At 36.5% G+C, this 18576-nt stretch overlaps 1 protein-coding gene across 1 annotated transcript in view; it reads left to right on the top strand.

Moving 5' to 3' along the window:
* Positions 1–18576, top strand: part of MATN2 (matrilin 2) — a 65127-nt gene that overhangs the window by 32986 nt on the left and 13565 nt on the right. Inside the window, exons 6-14 of the mRNA XM_054515280.1 lie at positions 5440–5562; positions 9501–9623; positions 13538–13660; positions 15889–16011; positions 16860–16982; positions 17142–17264; positions 17550–17672; positions 17759–17881; positions 18094–18216. Coding sequence (XP_054371255.1) covers positions 5440–5562; positions 9501–9623; positions 13538–13660; positions 15889–16011; positions 16860–16982; positions 17142–17264; positions 17550–17672; positions 17759–17881; positions 18094–18216 — 1107 coding nt within the window. The remainder of the gene's footprint in view (positions 1–5439; positions 5563–9500; positions 9624–13537; positions 13661–15888; positions 16012–16859; positions 16983–17141; positions 17265–17549; positions 17673–17758; positions 17882–18093; positions 18217–18576) is intronic.

Genomic DNA, 18576 nt, shown 5'->3' with positions numbered 1-18576 from the left:
GAAAATTGTTCCAACCAATTTCACACAGAAAGTTATTTTCCATTTTGACAACACACCCGATGTTTTATTCAAGATCCATGTAGGTGGCCAGCAATGTGCTGGCATGACATATGTGGCCATTAAAAAAACAAAGGTGGACAAAGTCGGTAGCTGCTCTTCAGACAGAAGTTATGCACAGAAAAACTTAAAAAGAGGACAATTTCTTGATGTTTTTTCACTTGATTTTATGGTGATATGAGGAGAGATTTCAACTTGTTTTTGGAAAGGTGACTTTAAGGACAGTTTAGCCACTTGAGGAACCCATCCACTATGTGCCTTTTATTTTCACTATGGGCAATGCAGAAATAAATATCACTTCCAAGAATTACAGCTCAAAAGAGAGAGTGTGGAAATATGGTACAATAATTCTTTAGCACAAAACATACTTCCCTCTCTATTACTCTGTAAATATCTGTCGTCTTCTCTGTTCATATGTGGTAAATACTTCTATTACAATCTCTTTTACAATCCTATGTACCTATTCTTGTACACCTTTCATTCCATGCTCCATTCTGAGAAAATACTGTCTTCTGGTTTCCACTGCAAAAAGCCCTAGTGAGATCTGGATAAAAAATTACATTATTTGTTAAGTATTCTCTTCAGGCAAGCACTTAGATGCATGCTTAATTTCAAACACAAATTGAAGTCCCATGGAAATGAATCCAAGTCAGTCCTTGGCCTCAAAGCTGCCACAGGCTGCCACAATGCTTTTCTCCAACAGCCTACTCTTTCTTGTCCTTTTAAGACAGCTCTAGCATATCTTCTTTTATTACCTTTATTTTATTACCTTTATTACCTTGGCTTCCAGGGTAACGCTGTTTTGAGATGCAAAATAGGTGAAAATTTATGGAACTTTCTTCATGTAGCTTCATGCAAGACACACAAAAAAGGTTTTGAGATCTTTTAGGCCTGGGATAACATGAGGTTTTGAAGAATATTCAGTCTGTGCTTACTCTTCAAAAATGTTTCCTTTACTTGTGGCTTCATGATTTCAGTATAGGAGTATTTGAAGGTCTCAGTATAATTTGTCTCCAGCATAATTTGGCCACTCATATACCATTTCAAGAACCTGTTTCTTGAAACCAAATCATTTTGAAAATGGAGATAGTACTGGTTATTTAGGTAAGTTTTTATGTTCTGGCCCAGATTTCTATATCTAACATTCACCTAATAACCTTAGCTGACCCTCTTGACTTTTACTTGTGTTAGAATAAAGGATATACTTCTCTGCTATTTATTTGACCATATCCTGAGACAGAAAATCCGTGACTTCTGGTAACTTCTTTCATCCCCGATTCTTTCCTACCGTGTATTCTAATCCAAAACATTCATGCTTAGTGTCATCAGCTGTTGTTACTATTTTCTATTAAGCTGAAGTTCCTTGACAGCCCAAGATATTCTTACCAGGAAAGTAGCTACCAGAGCTTTCATTGTGGTGAAATTCTTCATATGTCAAGTCTAATATTATATTTTGTAAAAATGCGAAATATGTTTTTGTTATTTAAAACTTCAGAATATTTCTATGCCACTTATTAAATTTCTTGCATTGGTGTTTGGGATTTTTGTCTGTTAATAACTTATCTGCAAAGTCTGGGGCAATTGCTGTTTGGAGGCATGATACATCTTTCACATTTTTTTTCCTACCTCCTCACTGACTCTCTTTGGCTTGAAGAGATACACATTTATTATGAGCACTATTGTTGACATTTAAAGATTTCATATTCTCTCTTCAATTGTTTTCAAAATAGAGCATGCATGGGTTCACTGTCTTGTCTTTTATAGGAGTTTTACTTCTCCACTTGATTTCTATTAATTTATACCTTTTAGTAACAAAACAAGAATACATGCTATTCATACCACTGCAATAATTAGCAGTATTAATTGGAATTTTAAAGCACATTATTAACATTTCTATTTTTTATTTTTCTTTTTCAGTTGCATATTTGGCACTTAACTTTTAAATTTGTTATTGATGTACAAGAATGGTTCAATGTATATTAATTATATTTGGTCTATGCAGAACTTAGTTTCTCTACATTTCTTGAACAGGAAAAGATTGTCTGGGTAATTTAGGAATTTGATGCTAATTTGTCTGCAAATCCTATTGTCAGCCTTTAGAATTTGACTTTTCAGGTTTGAACAATTTGAGATTTTTGAGGAATATGCTACTACTAAGAATGTACAGCTTCTGCAGATGTGATCACCAATGAATAATCATCCTTGCTGGAAAATTTTTTAAGGGAGACTATGTGTAGTACTGAATCAGTAGTGATAATTCTCAGTTTTCATTACTCCTAAGCTAGTTAACCCTTCCTTTCTGTGAAGTATTTATTATCAAATGAGCAGGATCTGAAGAAAGATCTTGATGCACACATATACTAGAGATCACTGAGAATAATAATAATTTTGCAAAAAGCAGTGACTTCATTAAGGTTAGTCACTCCTCCCCTTCCAGAGAATGAAAAGAGAATTTCAGTAGGAAATACACATTGTGATATTCTTGGAAAGAGTCAAAGGTTTCCATCTCAGATCTCTATGGCTTCTAAAGTTTTAACTCCAGCAAAAGCAAATTAGAAAGTACCAAAACTTCATTTCATGGGCATGTTTATTAAATTTTTCTGATGGGTTAATTTAAGGATCAGTGGTGGTATTAATTGCTTTATTGACATGTGCCAGCCAGTTACCTGAATGGCAATAATTACATGAAATCTCACAGCCAGATGTCACAAGTATCCATTCAAACTGACCTCTGAACAACCAACCAATCTGAGAGTTTGCAATGCAGTTTATGAACAAATTTGTAGAATAAACAGTACTTGGAACTGTCTGCTCAGAAGTAAATCTGGCTGGCAGGGCACTATCACTTTGCCTTTTTTGAACTGTTTTTCAAATGGAAAAAGTCCTGTCAGCTGATATTTGCTGGTAATGAGCTACCCTTTCTCCATCATGCTGCTGGACACTCAGTCTCTCCACCTTGGTGTTGCTTGACATGCTGTCCTCTCTTTCCTGGCACTAGTGCTAGACCGTATCCATCTTGCTGCAGTTGCTGGGCTTGGATCCCCTTTTCCTGGCGGTGGTTTGGCTGCTGGCACCTCTCTGCAGTCCTGGCACTGCTGGATTTTTTTGGCTGCTTCTTAGGTTTTTATGAGTCTTCTCTAAGTGTGATTTGTTCTTCCCTCACATTCTTTTTCACCCTCCTTATGCCTTTACTTGCTTTACGCCTTTTCCTCCTACCCTTCTCCTTAACTTCCTTCATCATCCCACACCTGAATAACCTCTATAAACATCATAGGGCTAAACAACTCCTTATGAGAAAGGTGGCCCATGCAGTCCATGGTTCAGAGAGGGCAATGTAAGCACCCAGAGTGCAGAACTGCTAACTGGAAGTCAAAGATAGTTTTCATCACTTACTAATACCAAGTGAGAAAAACAAGGTGGAACAAATATGCAGAGATGACAACTGAATTAATAGTTTGCTCACTAAAAAGGATACTAATAAATCTTCTAGAAAAAAATCTTATTTAAATAGACATGAGATAGAATTCAGAACAGTGAAATCGCAAGTTTTCACATTCTCATGTATATCTCATGACTTTGCATAAAATATGCTCTTCTCCCAGGGATGGGACATGTGGGAATGGTTCAAAGCTGTGCCAGGGGAGGTTTAGACTGGACATTAAGAAGCATTTCTTTACCAAGAATATGGTCAAACACTGGAACAAGCTTCCTACACAAGGTGGATGGTCCAAGCCTGTCAGTGTGTGAGAGGCATTTGGACAAAGCCAACTCTGAATTGGTCAAGCAGTTGAACTAAATGGTCATTGTGTATCTCTTCCAACTGAATATTCTATTTTCACTGTTATAATAATTAGTTGGGCAGTTGTATATATTGCAATAGAAATTAATTTTGTTAAGGTTTAAATTCAGAGGAGGAGATAACTTTACAAAGACATCCATATGGGCTATTTCCCAGGCATAATGCTAAATTGCATGTATTCTTTGGCCTACCTATTTCTTAATGTGCCTTTTAAGCACTTGAAAGTGTGCATGTTAGAATTAATTTAAGAGGAAAGCTAATTGGATGACACATTATATCCTTGAAATATGTATTCAGTAAATAAGTTTTAATATGAGTTGATTCAGTCTGGAAACAGGAAGGTTCCTGCCAGGAAAATGGTATCACATGGTCACCAGTAAGTAATTTGACTTATTCAACACAAATATTCTGAAGGGTTAAAAGAAACTCTTTCAAAGTAGCTGAATAGGTTATCTATTTTCCTGACTAGATGATGTTGACTAAATATAGTAGCACACCTGAGTGTACATGTTTTACATAGGTGAGGCAATTGAAGAAAAAAATTTATTGCATTAAAACAAATTACTGCCTCTTAAAGAAATTTATGAGGCTCAGCAGTATAAAGCTGTGAAAAAATTTACTTAGTTGGCAAAGAGGAACCTGTCTTGGTATGAAGCTAAGTAGTCATCTGCAGAAAGAATCAGATATGCTTTTGTAATGTAGGCCTGGCAGCTCTTTGTGGGCAGAGCACCAGCTTTGTGACTTATCTTTAATTTCTTCTAAGACTTTTGTTGTGAAGATGAAGCTTAACCTGCAAAGAAATTTTAAAAATCCTTTAATTTCTTTAGCAACTTTGAATGGGCTTGACAGCATAAACTCTGAATTATTATTTTATTATCCTTTGGCAATCTAACTTTTAAATATGGATTTGTGTAATAAATGACCAGACTTAGAAATAGGTGACAGGGCTGCCTGTGACTTTTTTCCCCCCCCTGCATTATATAAGCAGAATATCCATGGTGAATATCAGCCTGAAACTCTCAGGCTTTGCAGTTGTAGCTGCTTTGTACAGAACAAATCTGGAGCACATTAGAAGAAATGAATGTACTGTGACAGTTCTCAGTGTAGAAGATAATGCCAAGATTCTCCTATAAACTTGGGCTACATGAACAGCTCTTGAGAATTAACACAGCTGGGAGGGAACTAAACAAAAGTAGAGCAATTCCAGGACTGGGACTTGAGAGACAGAAGACAGAACTAAATCAAACAAACTTTTCTATGCCCTGGCCTACAGTGTGAACATCTGGACAGAAATACTCACTGTTGCATGGTTTCCAGATCTGAGAAAACATGTTGAGAAGGCTCCTGACAGTCTGATAGCTGATAAATGTTCAAAGTTGAGAAATGATTCAGGACTCATTTGAAATCTGATTTACCAACTGTTGTTGTGAGTGCACTACTTTTTGCAGACAAGCTTTTCAAGACAGCAATTACATCAGCTTTTCCTTTTTTTATAGCTACTGTGTATCTCTAGACCCATAATATCCATGCATAATAGTTCTATTTTCTTTTCCTAATTGCACGTTTGTCTTGTTCTTTTTCAGTTGTGGACTACTGTGCTTTGGATAACCATGGTTGCCAACACGAATGTGTTAACACCAAGGACTCCTATTACTGTAGATGCCACCCAGGCTTCATTTTAAATCCAGACAAAAGAACTTGTGGAAGTAAGTTGTGATAAAGTTTAATTATGAACAGTTTATACTTTTTCGGTCTTCCAGCTGCCAGCAGTAATCCTCCCACTGGTCCTGGGAATGCTGACTAATGCATCAGGTATAGAAATGCATCAGGTTGGAGTGCTCTGGAAGCCAAAGGTCTTGAAAGCAAAGCAAGTTGTTTTGAGGGGAGGGTCTAAGGGTAGAGGTCCCTCCTATGAACAGGAAGCTTTTAACATGAAACCCAGCTCTTTTTCAAAAGCAAAAAGCTGAAGCTTTGTCTTGGATTTCTCTTTGATTATTCTTTTTTTTTTTTTTGTTAGAATATAATCTCCCTATCTGGGTAAACAAACAAGTCTGTGCAAGACAATTTATATTTGTAAGATGATCTAAAATAATGAGTAGTTTCCCAATCAGAAGAAACACTGCAGTCTGTTTTTCTGTGGATTTTTCTCCAGAGTGAGTTCTCTGATGGTGTGGCAAAGCTCTGTCAGTATCAGTGTCTTCTACCAGGCTTCCATGTTTCCACCAGCTGATAATAACTTCATGGCTTTCCTTGTTTGTTGTTTGTCAAATTTCATAACAGGCTAAAAAGATCAAAAATTACTGGAGTTAGGAATGGACATGAAGTGGAGGAGATCTGACAGACCAGAAAATATTCATGCCAAGGCCTCCCATAATTGGGAAAACAAGCTAAAACCTCCACAGTGTTTAAAGTTCATAACTCCCTTTAAGGAAATGTCAAGGGAAAACCTTAATGTACCTTCCTGGTTACCTTTCTTCAAAAATGTGGGCTTGGATAAAGAAATATTACTATTGTGTAAGCAGGAAAGCTCCATTAGTTTTAGACTATTGCTGCTGCCAGTGATGAATTTAGCCTGTATCATTGAATAATATGTTCAAACATTATTTCTGAAAAAATACATCAATATACCACTGCATTTTTGTGTAAGGGGCATTTCAGTCCTTCTGGTGAGAGATTTGGTTAGCCCATAGGTTGTATTTATATTGTGTATTATGGTTGATATCTATTCCATTTAAATTTAACATTTAGGGAGAAAACATGTAATCCAGTCTGTATATGTGTTCTTACCATCAAGGGAAAGAGAAATACACTTCTCAAAGGTGAACCCTTCCAGTTCTGGCACAAATTTATGGAAGTGCCTGTATTTTCCTTGAATATACAGGGGGTCTCGATGACTTGCCAGACTGGACACATAATTTTTAGATGGTCAGAGTCAGGGAAGATGAAATTTCTGCTTCCCAAGGGCCAGAGTATTTGTAGTGGTTAACATCATTTGTAGATTGTATTAACATTCCCATTTGTCAAGTATCTATCAGCTAAGGGCTGGCTAATTATACTTCCACATCCATACCTATTTGAAATTTTATTTTAGTTGCCCAAGCACAAGTTTTTGTTAATTTGTTTTAAGAATTTGGATTTTGAGCAGTGTTTTCTCCTCCAGTTTGAACCAAAGAAAGTCCTTAAAACTGCATAAACAGACATATTCCTTGACTGATTTTTAGTTTATGGCCTAACTGTATGCATTATTTTAACATACTTAAATTGATGATTCACAGCATGTTGACATCTGAGGGAGTATTCTGGGAAAGTAGTATTTCAGGCTTGACCTGTCTCTATCCTTTATCTGTTGCTTGAGACAGTATATTAGGCATAAATAAGCACAAATAAGACTTACTAAGCCACTATTCCTTACACTTGATATCCTCTGAGCTTTGTGGATAAATTAAAGCATGAATGAAAGAACTGTGTAGCTCTTAATGCTGCAAAAGTCAAGATAGCACAGGAGCTCTTCAGAGCAAAAGTGTCCCCTAGTTCTCATATGTTATAGATCACACTGAGTTTGAGTCTGCATAAACAATGCCAACAAACTACAGATCACTGGATTTAAAATGTTTGTGACTTTAAAAATTTAACATAAATTTCTACATATTTGGCTTATGTACTGAGTCTCAGGGAGCATGGCCAACTAGTCAAGACTCACACATGCCAGAGCAGTTCTCTGCATCAGCAAGCAGGCCTGAGGCACCCACTCCTGACATCTCGTGATTGTCTCACAAGCCTGACTTCCCTTTCAAAAACAGAAAGTAAGCCTGTATGCTCATGGCAACAAAGAAATGCATGGAAATACAAGTGTTGTCAGTATGGTCATGCATATCTAACAAATGTTTTCTCTGGGAGCTATTCCAAAGTTCTTAGAATGAAACACAAGGAGCAGTGCTCATGAAGCCAACCTTGCCAACACCATCAGAGTGCTCTATTGCTGGAAGAGCACAACAAGTTTGGTTTATCAGTGAGGTAGGTGGAGGACATTCAAGCCACTATTAAGGAGACTCCTGCCACTCTTGCTGATCCCCTCAAGAGGACAGATGGAAGTTTCTGCTTATACTGGGTGCTGCTGAGCCTCAACTGTTCTTTACAAAGGACCTGTTTCAGTTCTGGGTTCACATAATTTGTAGCTGGGCAAGGTTCTGTTAATATCCTTAACCTGGGCTGTGTTGATAAACACACTAGAAGAGTGTTTTTAGTGTCCCAAACAGAATAGCCTCAAGGTTGCAACAAAGATAATACATATTTTTCAGCCCTTGTGGTCATCTTCAGAATCAGTTATCCAGGAAAAGTCTCTCCTTGAGTGAGCAAGGATTTGAGCAGGTAAATGCACCACAGCACTGCTTAGGTCCAGAAGGCATACAGCTGCATTCCTCTGGTGCACACACAAGGCTTTGTGGGTTCTGTCTCTTCAGTGCCCTCTTAAACAAAAATATATTTTCTAATTTTCATTTTAGTAAACAGATATCTCCATGTTATGTATAAATGTATGTGCATATGCTGTCAGAAAAAGCTTTGGTAAAGGAAATGTTAATTAATGTTATCAATGTTAATTAATATACAGAGTGATGTACAGAAATTATAACATAGTCCTTACGAGTTTCCTTAGGAAGTCACATTCCACTTCATTTATTCTGAAAATATAGGTGGTTTATTATCACAAAGGGCTTTCATTATATATAAACACTCAATTCCATTAACCTTCCACAAATCCAAAGAAAGAACTGTCCATGCCTCTGAAAGCAAATCACCTCTGGGAATAATAATTAGTTAACTTCTGGGAATAATAAAACCCCCTGAGTTTTCAGGTTGTATAATGAGGTGTTCAAAAGTGCCTGGACGTTTTTTGAAGTGCGATTTATGTAGTTTTGACTTGTTTATCTACTTTTGGCAGTGATAAGGGGTTAGGAGCATTTTTCACTAATGTAAATTAACTACACTGACACAAAACTAAGTGATGGGCAGACACTGCATCTAAGTGAATGTCAGGTTCATTGACTTCATCAATAATGATAAACTCTATAGGGGAAATATCTCAGTGCTTAGTGCACAACTGCTGTCCTTTTTAAGTTACTCTATCCACAATGCTAGCTGTTTCTAGACTGCTCATCTTCTCTTCCATGGGCATTTCAAGTGGAAGAATTGTGAAGCAAGCACTCAGATCTGTTAAAAACATCCACACTCCTGATGACCTGTTTGTCCTGCTATGATCTAATAAACAGCATTCAAAAGCATGTTTGTGTGTTTATTACACATCATGTCTAACATGCTCTGAGTGAGTAGAGGCAATTTTGATGAGCAAATGTATAAGGCTTAGCTGCAAAATGTTAAGAAATATTTAAGGTTCTAACTTCTCTACTGCATGAACTATTTGTGTTCTGTAATAATTCTTTGTAGTATATGTCAGGTGTACATCAGTATAGCAGATATTTGGAAAAAAAGAAGCATTTTATTTTCATGGTTTGAAACAATATGGTAAAATGCCAAAATGGTGCCTAAGGGGGAAAAAAAGGCAAAAGAAAAGAAAATAACTAATTTTTACCTAGTTTATTTCCAAGAAATTGTATTACTCACTGGCACAAATGTTTTTGTTGTTTAGAACCAGACTATTGTTCTCTTCAGGACCATGGTTGCGAACAGGAATGTGTTAATACAGATGATTCCTATTTTTGTCAGTGCCAAGAAGGGTTTAGACTTAATCCAGATAAGAAAACATGCAAAAGTGAGTAATCCTTTGGACATAATAAAGTTCATCTGCTTTTATTTCTTGAACCTGAGTGAATTGTTTCCCTTCTGAAAGGATGGAAGTTTTCTCTGTAATTAAGGTTGAAACAAATGTTTCTTTATAAACTTGAATTTTAACTGAATGAATCATGTTGAGAATGTATACATTTCTCTGTTTTGTAGATTACTTTGTATATTAGACATTTTTTGAAGACTTTTATGAAAACCTGAGGATTAATGTAGGAACAAAAATTACTTAAAGTTCATTACTTTTCTGAAACTTTCTGGCCTTGGCTTGTAAAGACATGAGCAGCTTTGAAATTTAAAAAAAATCACTTTGTTTTATCCAGTTGATTTAGCCAAGGACAGATGCATTTCATCAGCTTGGAAATGTATTGAACAGACAACACAGGTACCAAAATCATCTTAGAGTCACACATGAAAGTTTCCTAAAAAATTGTAAAAACAGCATGAGCAATGTCAGTGTTATAAACCAGTCACATGTGCCATTTGCTTTAGAATGACTTAGTGTTACAGCTCTTTTTGATTGGAGGCCTGGAATCACAGCAGATTTTTACTGTGATGTGTTAAAGTTTAGAGAGAAGATATTCAGCAAAATGGAATAGCTGATCTCGTGACTCAGTTGTTGGGGGGAGAAAATTGTACTACTGATATTTTATGAATGAAAAACTAGTTTGCAGCAATCTAATTCTATTTCTAGGCACTCATAAAATGTATCTGGTTTTGAAAATGTAGTTTTGTTCAGTCCTAAAGATATGTTCTTACAAAGCAATTCTGTCTACACAATGCTGCTTTTAAAGTAATCCATGCTATTCTGCTTTTTATTATCTATATGGTATTTTAATACATTCAGGTTTTTATAGATTCAATAGCCTTGGTAGAGCAAATAGAGCCAATAGAGCAAAAGAACAGAATCATATAAAATATTTATTGCCAAGGATGTAATTGCAACTTCAAGGCAAATTGTAATTCCCATTTGGGATATTTTTCCTTATGGGGCTTTGGATTTGGCTGCAAATCTGGTGATGCTTCCAGGATTAGGTTTCTATTCCAAATCTTGTTGTAACAAGGGTCATGTTAGCTAAGCTTGTGAAATAAAGCTGAATGTTTGCCTATATGCCCTTTTCAGAAATCAGGGACAGTAGGTGAGTGGTGACAAGGCATTCCTCCTTCACCACCACATGTGACTTCTGATGACTACAGGAAGAGATCTGTGGGGGTCAGAGTGAAGCCTTACATAGCTGAGTGTTTGCAGTCTGCTCTCAGATCCTCATCTCATTGTCAGCTTTAGTAGGTGTCTAGAGCACAGAATCCAGTATTGTTTGAGAAAAGTGAGTTTTTCTAAGCCATTTTACTTTAGAAGCCCTTATGGCTGGCTTCAGTTTTTCTCTCCACAGAAGTAAACTTCTGTGCTTTAGGTCAGCATGACTGTGAACACGAATGTGTTACCATGAAAGAGTTGTTTGTGTGCAAATGTAATCCCAGATACACCCAAGAACACCATGGTGATACATGCAGCAATGAGTGTGTCTCATGAACTGCATGTATCTGTAGTTAGCTGCAAGGGAGAGGTGTGAACAGAGTGAGAAAACACTCCTGGGTCCCTTTTGAGATGCTTCTGAGTCATGCAAACCTCTGTTACTGCAAAGTTCACCAGAAGCCAGGCCTAGTGAAGTAATGCTATAGTGAGATCCCTGATCCAACAGAGAACTAAAGCATCATTTTCTCCAATCTGAGTAACTGGGAAATGTGTTCAGCCTTTCACTCAAAGGCACTGTGTAACACGAAGGCAGTGCTTGCTGCTGAACACCCATATCATTGCTATGGGCTGTGTAACCTGCACACCTCCTGCTGCTCTATGCTGCTCTGTGGGGATGTGAAGAGACCCATCTCTTCTCTGTGTTTGCACCTTCAGTGATCCATTCAATGAAGTGTCCTTTTTCAGAAGAAAGTTGCTAAATGAAGGATTGGTATTTCCCCAGAGAAACCCAACAGCACTGCCCACTTGGCATCACCTAGTTTTAGAAGATAGTTTTATTGCAGAGAACCATTTTGCATATCACCTAAAGCATCGGCAGCATTTTTCCCCGATGTAGTTACAACCTACTTTTCCAAAGGAATACTCAGTCACTGAAGTTTTTTAAAACACTTGGTAGGACAGGGAATAATCACTCTTAAAAAAACTGTGATAAAGGCCTATTTAAGGTAACCTGGATGAGTTGCAACTTTTTGCCAATTATACTTTTAGACTATCTCAAGTTGAATTTCTAAAAATTAATATATCCCAAGACATTCCTTGTTTGTAAAAACACTGAGCCTTCCTCATCCTTTCCCCAGCTTGCATTTTTTTTACACATGTAATAAAGCACATATGATTACAACATTTACAGTTATAATGATTTCCAAAGCCTGGTAATTAGCACCTTTGTGATTACTGCACTCTTCAAAAGAGTGTGTTACAAGATTCTGCACAAGACCCCCAAATATTTAAACGTTAAAAATTCATATTGGTGTGGGTGTTTGTATTGAAAAGATGGAGCCAAACAGATGTAATTTTTCACAGAGAATATGGGTATTTTCTTTTTTTTTTGTTTCCACATTTTTTGTATGCTCTGAGAAGTTACACAAGCCTTCATGATGATGTGAACTCTTGGAAAAAGGAGGAGGTTCCAGCTGGAACTTGCTTTAGCTAGTAGAAACTGACACCTCAGCTTCATTTGTTCAAGCCTACATTGTCTCTCTGTGCATAATGGCAAATCTGGACCAATTACTGCAACCTCGTTGCTTAGTGAAATAAACCAATAAACAGAAATATTTAAAATAAGTGATTTAATATTAAGTACAGATTTTTTTTTTAATGTAAACAAATTGTTGAAGACTTGTCTGTTCACATCTGTAAATGATTTGCAAAGGAGACATGCGAGACTATGTGTGTGTGTCTGAGGGAGCTCCACTACTTTTGATCAATTCAAGCTAAAGTGATTTGGGCCTATATAACTAAAACTAGCCATTAACAAACCAGCAGTAAAACACTATGAGGAAGCTCGAAGCTTTTTTCCTAAAATGTCCTTTTTCTAAACTCACAGAGACAGCAAATTGTATAGTACATGTGCAAGTGCATGTATTTCACCCTACAGCTTTGCTGTCTACTGTGAGGACATGTATTTTTTAAACCCCCAGTTCACACCTTTCTCCCTTCCCCCACCTTTTGTCTTTCACACAACTAGTTGCATACAAGACTTAAAAGACATATTCCATTTTATCTTACTTGGAATAGGAATAGGAAAATCAAAGAAATGAAACATGTTAAGACACTCTCTCACTCATAATTTCTCTCTGTCCCCCATGAGTCTTTAATTACTTGAACCTGTTGGCCAGTTAAAGTTCTAAATTGGTGATTTCTTATCCTGTTGAGAAAAGAATTTAATCTTTATGAAACAATCTGAAAGCCATAATTTCTGTTTCAAAAATTACTAATACTAATATTTGCTGTGAAAATTTAATGGTGAACCGAGGAGAGAGGCCTGCTTTTTAAAGAAGGAAAGCATGATTCTGTGGGTGAGACCAAACTGGGCTTCAGAATTCTCCCTTCTCTCCACTTTGTGTTAGTTCAATCACGTTGTGATTTTTGGCAAAGGAAATCTGCACTTCACCAAGTTTGCTATATACCACGTGTATTTTAGACTACTCATTGTAGTATTGTATTAATTCCACTTAGGTGTTGTTAATCAACTCAGGTTACTCAAGTAGGTGGGGATACTTGCATAAATAAAAAGCTGTACTAATCTTTTTGCCTTGCTCTGCAAAGGCATCATGTGCTAGCTACAGTGTCATAGTTTATGTATCTAAGACATCAATGTGATTTTTTCAATCATTAACACAAATCAATAGGAGTGGACCACTGTGTTGAAAGCAACCATGGCTGCGAGCAACTGTGCCTAAATACAGGTGACTCCTACGTCTGTCAGTGCACTGAAGGATTTGTCATCAATGAGGACCTAAAAACCTGCTCACGTGAGTCTTGCAAGAACATCCTTTACTTCAACTCCCTTGGGAAAGGATTTTGTTTTCATACAGGGAAAAAGACTCACCTTCAATTTATTCTGTCTGCATTTCAGTAATACTTTAGTAATTATTTGAAAGCAGAAACAGAAAAAGTATTTAGGAAAGAATATTTGTCAAGATAACTGTTAGTCCTCATATATTGAGGACTTCAGAAAAGCTTTGGGAGACCTGTTCATCCCCAGGTTTGAGGACAGTTTTTCAGTCACATGACAAATGTATCTGACAGGTCATCTGGACAGCAGTGTCCCCAAGGCAAAGTGCCCCACCTTACCTGGGGCAGGAGGAGAACTGAGAGCCCCACACTGAGCTTTACATTTAGCATGGAAACCCTTAAAAAGTGAGCAGTTGTCCTGGCAGCCCTCCACTCTTCATAAATCAAATGATCATTGAAAATTTATACAATTTCACACACAGTTGAATGGCCTCCTTCACTGAAAAAATAATGTATTGAAAATGCCAAAAAAAAAAATAAGAATATGACTGCATTTTACCTGTTGACTTTTTATGGACCTCTTTGGTGAGAGTGCTCTGTCCACTTTTTCCAGATTTTGGAAATACATTATCTTTCAACCTTGTAGAGCTGGAGGAGCTCCAGAGTTCACCCTTTTTCTTGCTCTCAGGCACAAAGTTTTAAGAGAAGTCAAACTTCAAGTCCTCAGTCACAAAAAATATCTAGAGAGAAGTGAGGCAAAGCAGCAAAGGCAATTTGCCTTTGTATTTATCCTTGTGTTTGCCTCCACACTAACCTCTTTAGCCCCATCCAATACCTTGACAGACTTTGCTTCTGTCTGCCACTGCAACTCTCTAGAAAGGGGCCGACAGTAACACAAAAGTATGATTAGTGTACATGTAACAACAATAGGGTCTACTAAACACATTTTTTTTAGATATTCATCTGTAGTACCACTGAAAATTTAGAAGCAGCCAAATAATGGAGGTTTATCAACTTGCAAACGGAAAATCCGTTTTCCTTCCTAGTAACAAGAGACTGTTTTTCATTCCTGAGTTATTTTTCTCCAGGCTGTACTTGGAAACCTATCAGCAGCAGAGTACAAGAAGCATTTGGACAACATTCTCAGGCAGATGGTGTGTGTTTTGGGGCTGTCCTGTGCAAGGCCAGTAGCAGGACTTTGATTGGTCCTAGCAAGTCCCTCCCAAATCAGGATATTCTATGATTCTATGAAAATGGTGTTGAGTGCAATGAAACTATTTTTTGAATAGCTAACCCTATAACCCTATCCTCATATATATTTAGGAAAGATTTGTTCTGTTCCTAAGATCTAGATGAGATGTTGAAACCTCATGAAAATTTTAAGGCTACCATGAAGAAAGTTTTGGCACTTTGCAATTTCCTGAAAGATAAATTGAAAGGAAGGGATTAGCACTTAACATACACCAGTCCTTGTGAGAAAACATCTGGGAGGGATGTTCTAGTATTATATACACTGGCTCAAGGATCTTAAGAAAGCTATGGGAACACCTGAACGGTAACCAAATCTGTACTCTGAGTACTCATTACAAAAAAATAAGTGTGTGTAGCCAATAGACAGAAGCAAGTCCTGTTTGCCCTGTGGGGAGGAGCCCTATGTCTTTACATGACATAGAAACACTTGGGAAATTCGAGATGAAAAGTGGACCACATTTGATAGTACTTGTCATTTGCAATTCTTTGTAAAATCTTGAATAGTCCAAGCCAAATCCCACTGACATCTGAGAGATAGTTTTCTTCTTGCTGACACAGGAACTGGGTCAGGTCCACAAGTGAGTTCTGGGGACTGCCACCTTCACTTCAGGCCATTTAGAGACTATTAAAAGAATGTTCACAAGGTAGCTTTTATGTCTTTGCCAGTGTCTTATATAAATCATTGCCAAAATATTTTGGTTTTTTTAATCTGCTTTAATCCAATCCAGACATGGACTCTGTTTAGTTATGTTAAACACAAAAAAGTATGAGTTCTCAACTCTGCTTAAAGTAAATGAAAAGTAGGACCCCTAGGACCTCACTAGGACCTCTTACATTTTATTGAAGCTTTATAATTGGATGAGAAATTGAATTCCTGTTTAGGCAATTCAGTGTATTTATATTTACTTGCTTATATGGAATGCAAACACTAGAGATGAAAAATAATTGAGTCATTATTGGTTAAATTTTTAAATAACTTTGATTGCTCCTGCAGGAGTTGACCATTGTGCTCTAAGTGATCATGGCTGTGAACATTTGTGTGTAAATGGTGACAGATCTTATACTTGTCAGTGTTTTGAAGGATACAGGCTCCGTAACGATGGGAAAACATGTAAACGTAAGTTATTATTCAGCAACTCAGAGTCTAATATTACACACACAGAAGAAATCTGTAAGGTAGGATTGGATTGCCTAAATGTTCAAGGATTTCTAGAGGTCATATTTCCCCTTTGGTGTCATATTTGCCAGCAGTATGGTGATATCTTGAATATGCAGAGGCATCTGAAATAGTACTGAATGCCTACTTTTAGGCACCTGAATCACATCCTAAACATCAGTGACATTTAAAAAATAGCCCTGAAATTGGACAGTTGTGGATCCAAAACTATCCAGAGCTGGGACAACTGTGATTTTCTTCTAAAATTTCAAGGCAAAAATATATAATGTTTATAAAGTCTTACCCAGTATGACGCTTGCAACATTAATGGAAAGTTCATTTTGTCCAACATAGGATAAAGATGATTGCAACAGAAATATCATAATTGGGTTACAAATTTGACTGTATTACACAGTTGTGATGAGTGTCAGATATCAAGGAAAAAAACTAATAGCAAATTTTTCTCAACTTTTATAGCATAAGTCACCAAGTGGAGAAGAATCATGGATAAGTCTCAGAAAAACTCACAGGCATTCAGTATTTTCTAGCAGCAATCCCTATAATATCTAATATCAACATCTGCTGTTAAAAAATGCTTACAGAAAAAAAGTAAAGGCATCCAGGTATTACCATGATGAATTAAAAGCTTCTTATTCTTAGCTGCTCTTTCACAACATCACCCTCTTTTGTTATTCTGTGCACAGACAGATTCTGCCTGTCTCAAAAAGTTAGGATACACTAAAAGCAAGCTAACTTTGAACTTACTCCCCTTAACTGACAGAATTTTTTATATATTAAATTATTTCCAGGTAAAAATGTCTGCAAATCAGTCAACCATGGCTGTGAGCATATTTGTGTTAATGCTGACAATTCCTACATCTGCAAGTGTCGTGAAGGATTCGTACTGAGAGAAGATGGCAAGACCTGCAGAAGTGAGTGACTGGTATCTGTTGAACACTTTTGCATGTACAAGGAAGGAAAGGGGTATTTTTTACTTCCTATTGGAAAAGAAGCAACAAACTTCCTTTTGACAGCTACATTTCTCTAACATGTTTTCATTCAAAACCTACATTGATATCAATCATTCCCAGGACAGGACATCTGCAAATCAGTCAGCCATGGCTGTGAGCATATTTGTGTTAATGAAGATGACTCCTATGTTTGCAAGTGTCATGAGGGTTTTCTGCTGAGAGAAGATGGGAAAACATGCAGAAGTAAGTACTCTGAGAATTACTCATAGAATTTTATTTACAGAATGTACATCTGAGAAGCATTCAAACAAATACAAGAGTTTATTGTCATGATAAAGGAGTAGTCTTCATATGTATAATATAGGAATAGTATTTATATATTTATACATTTAGACCTTCCAAATACTTGTAAGAGACTCTATGGACAAAAATAGTGTCTTTTAATAGATCAACTAACAAACTGGAAACAGAAAATATGATCCATTTGCTGTAGATGTTCTTCAACCAAATATCATCAACTGTTCTCAGATAAAGACATTTGCAGTTCAGTTCACCATGGCTGTGAACATGTTTGTGTTAATGCTGATGAGTCCTACATCTGCCAGTGTTATGAGGGATTTGCACTGAGGGAAGATGGAAGAACATGCAGAAGTAAGTTTCCTTCTCTTTAGTAGATTTCTTTATAATCTGCGCATTTGGAGATATATTTTAAATATGGAAATCTTATTTTTTAACAGATAAAGATGTTTGCAATTCTGTTGACCATGGCTGTGAGCATATTTGTGTGAATACTGATAGTTCATACCTTTGCCAGTGCTATGAGGGTTTTGTATTGAGGGACGATAAGAAAACATGTAAAAGTAAGTTATTTTAATGTTACTATATTTATTATATTCAGACATCTACAGAAAAAATATATTATTTAGAGGCAGTTCTTTTTATAGGAGATTTTTCCTTGCAAAAAGGAGAATAAATTCTTTGTTTACTAGGGGTTTACTACTTTTAGTCTTTAAAGTTTTGGAAGTCTTCTTATTCATCAAACTGTAGTAAATAAAATCTAAATTATTTCTAGATAAAGACATCTGCAAATCAGTCAGTCATGGCTGTGAACATCTTTGTGTTAATAGTGATGATTCATACACTTGCCAATGCCATGATGGATTCGTACTAAGGCAAGATGGGAAAACATGCCGAAGTAAGTAGGTTATTAATAAAAGAAGAAATGTATTTTTTGTCTTGTTAGAATATTATTCACTGGTTCATAGTAGCCAGAATAGAATATTTTTATCTATAGACCATAAGACTTGTATGAATTAAGGATTGTTTGAATTAAAGATACATTTCAGAAAAATCAGCCAAGTTTAAGGTTTGAATGTAGGTTTTAAAATGTGAAATTTGGACATTCATTTCCAAATTAAGTATATTGAGTTTTAATCTTGAGCATAGTATGTTGCTACATTTTACTGTACTGTGTTCTTCTGTCTATATTCATGCAGATCATGACTTAACTTGTTCTGTAACCTCTTAGCATGTTTGTGGGTTTTTTTTGTAAATT

Source organism: Molothrus ater, chromosome 1 (genome assembly GCF_012460135.2).
Source record: "Molothrus ater isolate BHLD 08-10-18 breed brown headed cowbird chromosome 1, BPBGC_Mater_1.1, whole genome shotgun sequence".
Lineage (NCBI taxonomy): Eukaryota > Metazoa > Chordata > Aves > Passeriformes > Icteridae > Molothrus > Molothrus ater.
The sequence above is the reverse complement of the archived record's forward strand: the minus strand, read 5'-3'. Positions and strand labels throughout refer to the sequence as shown.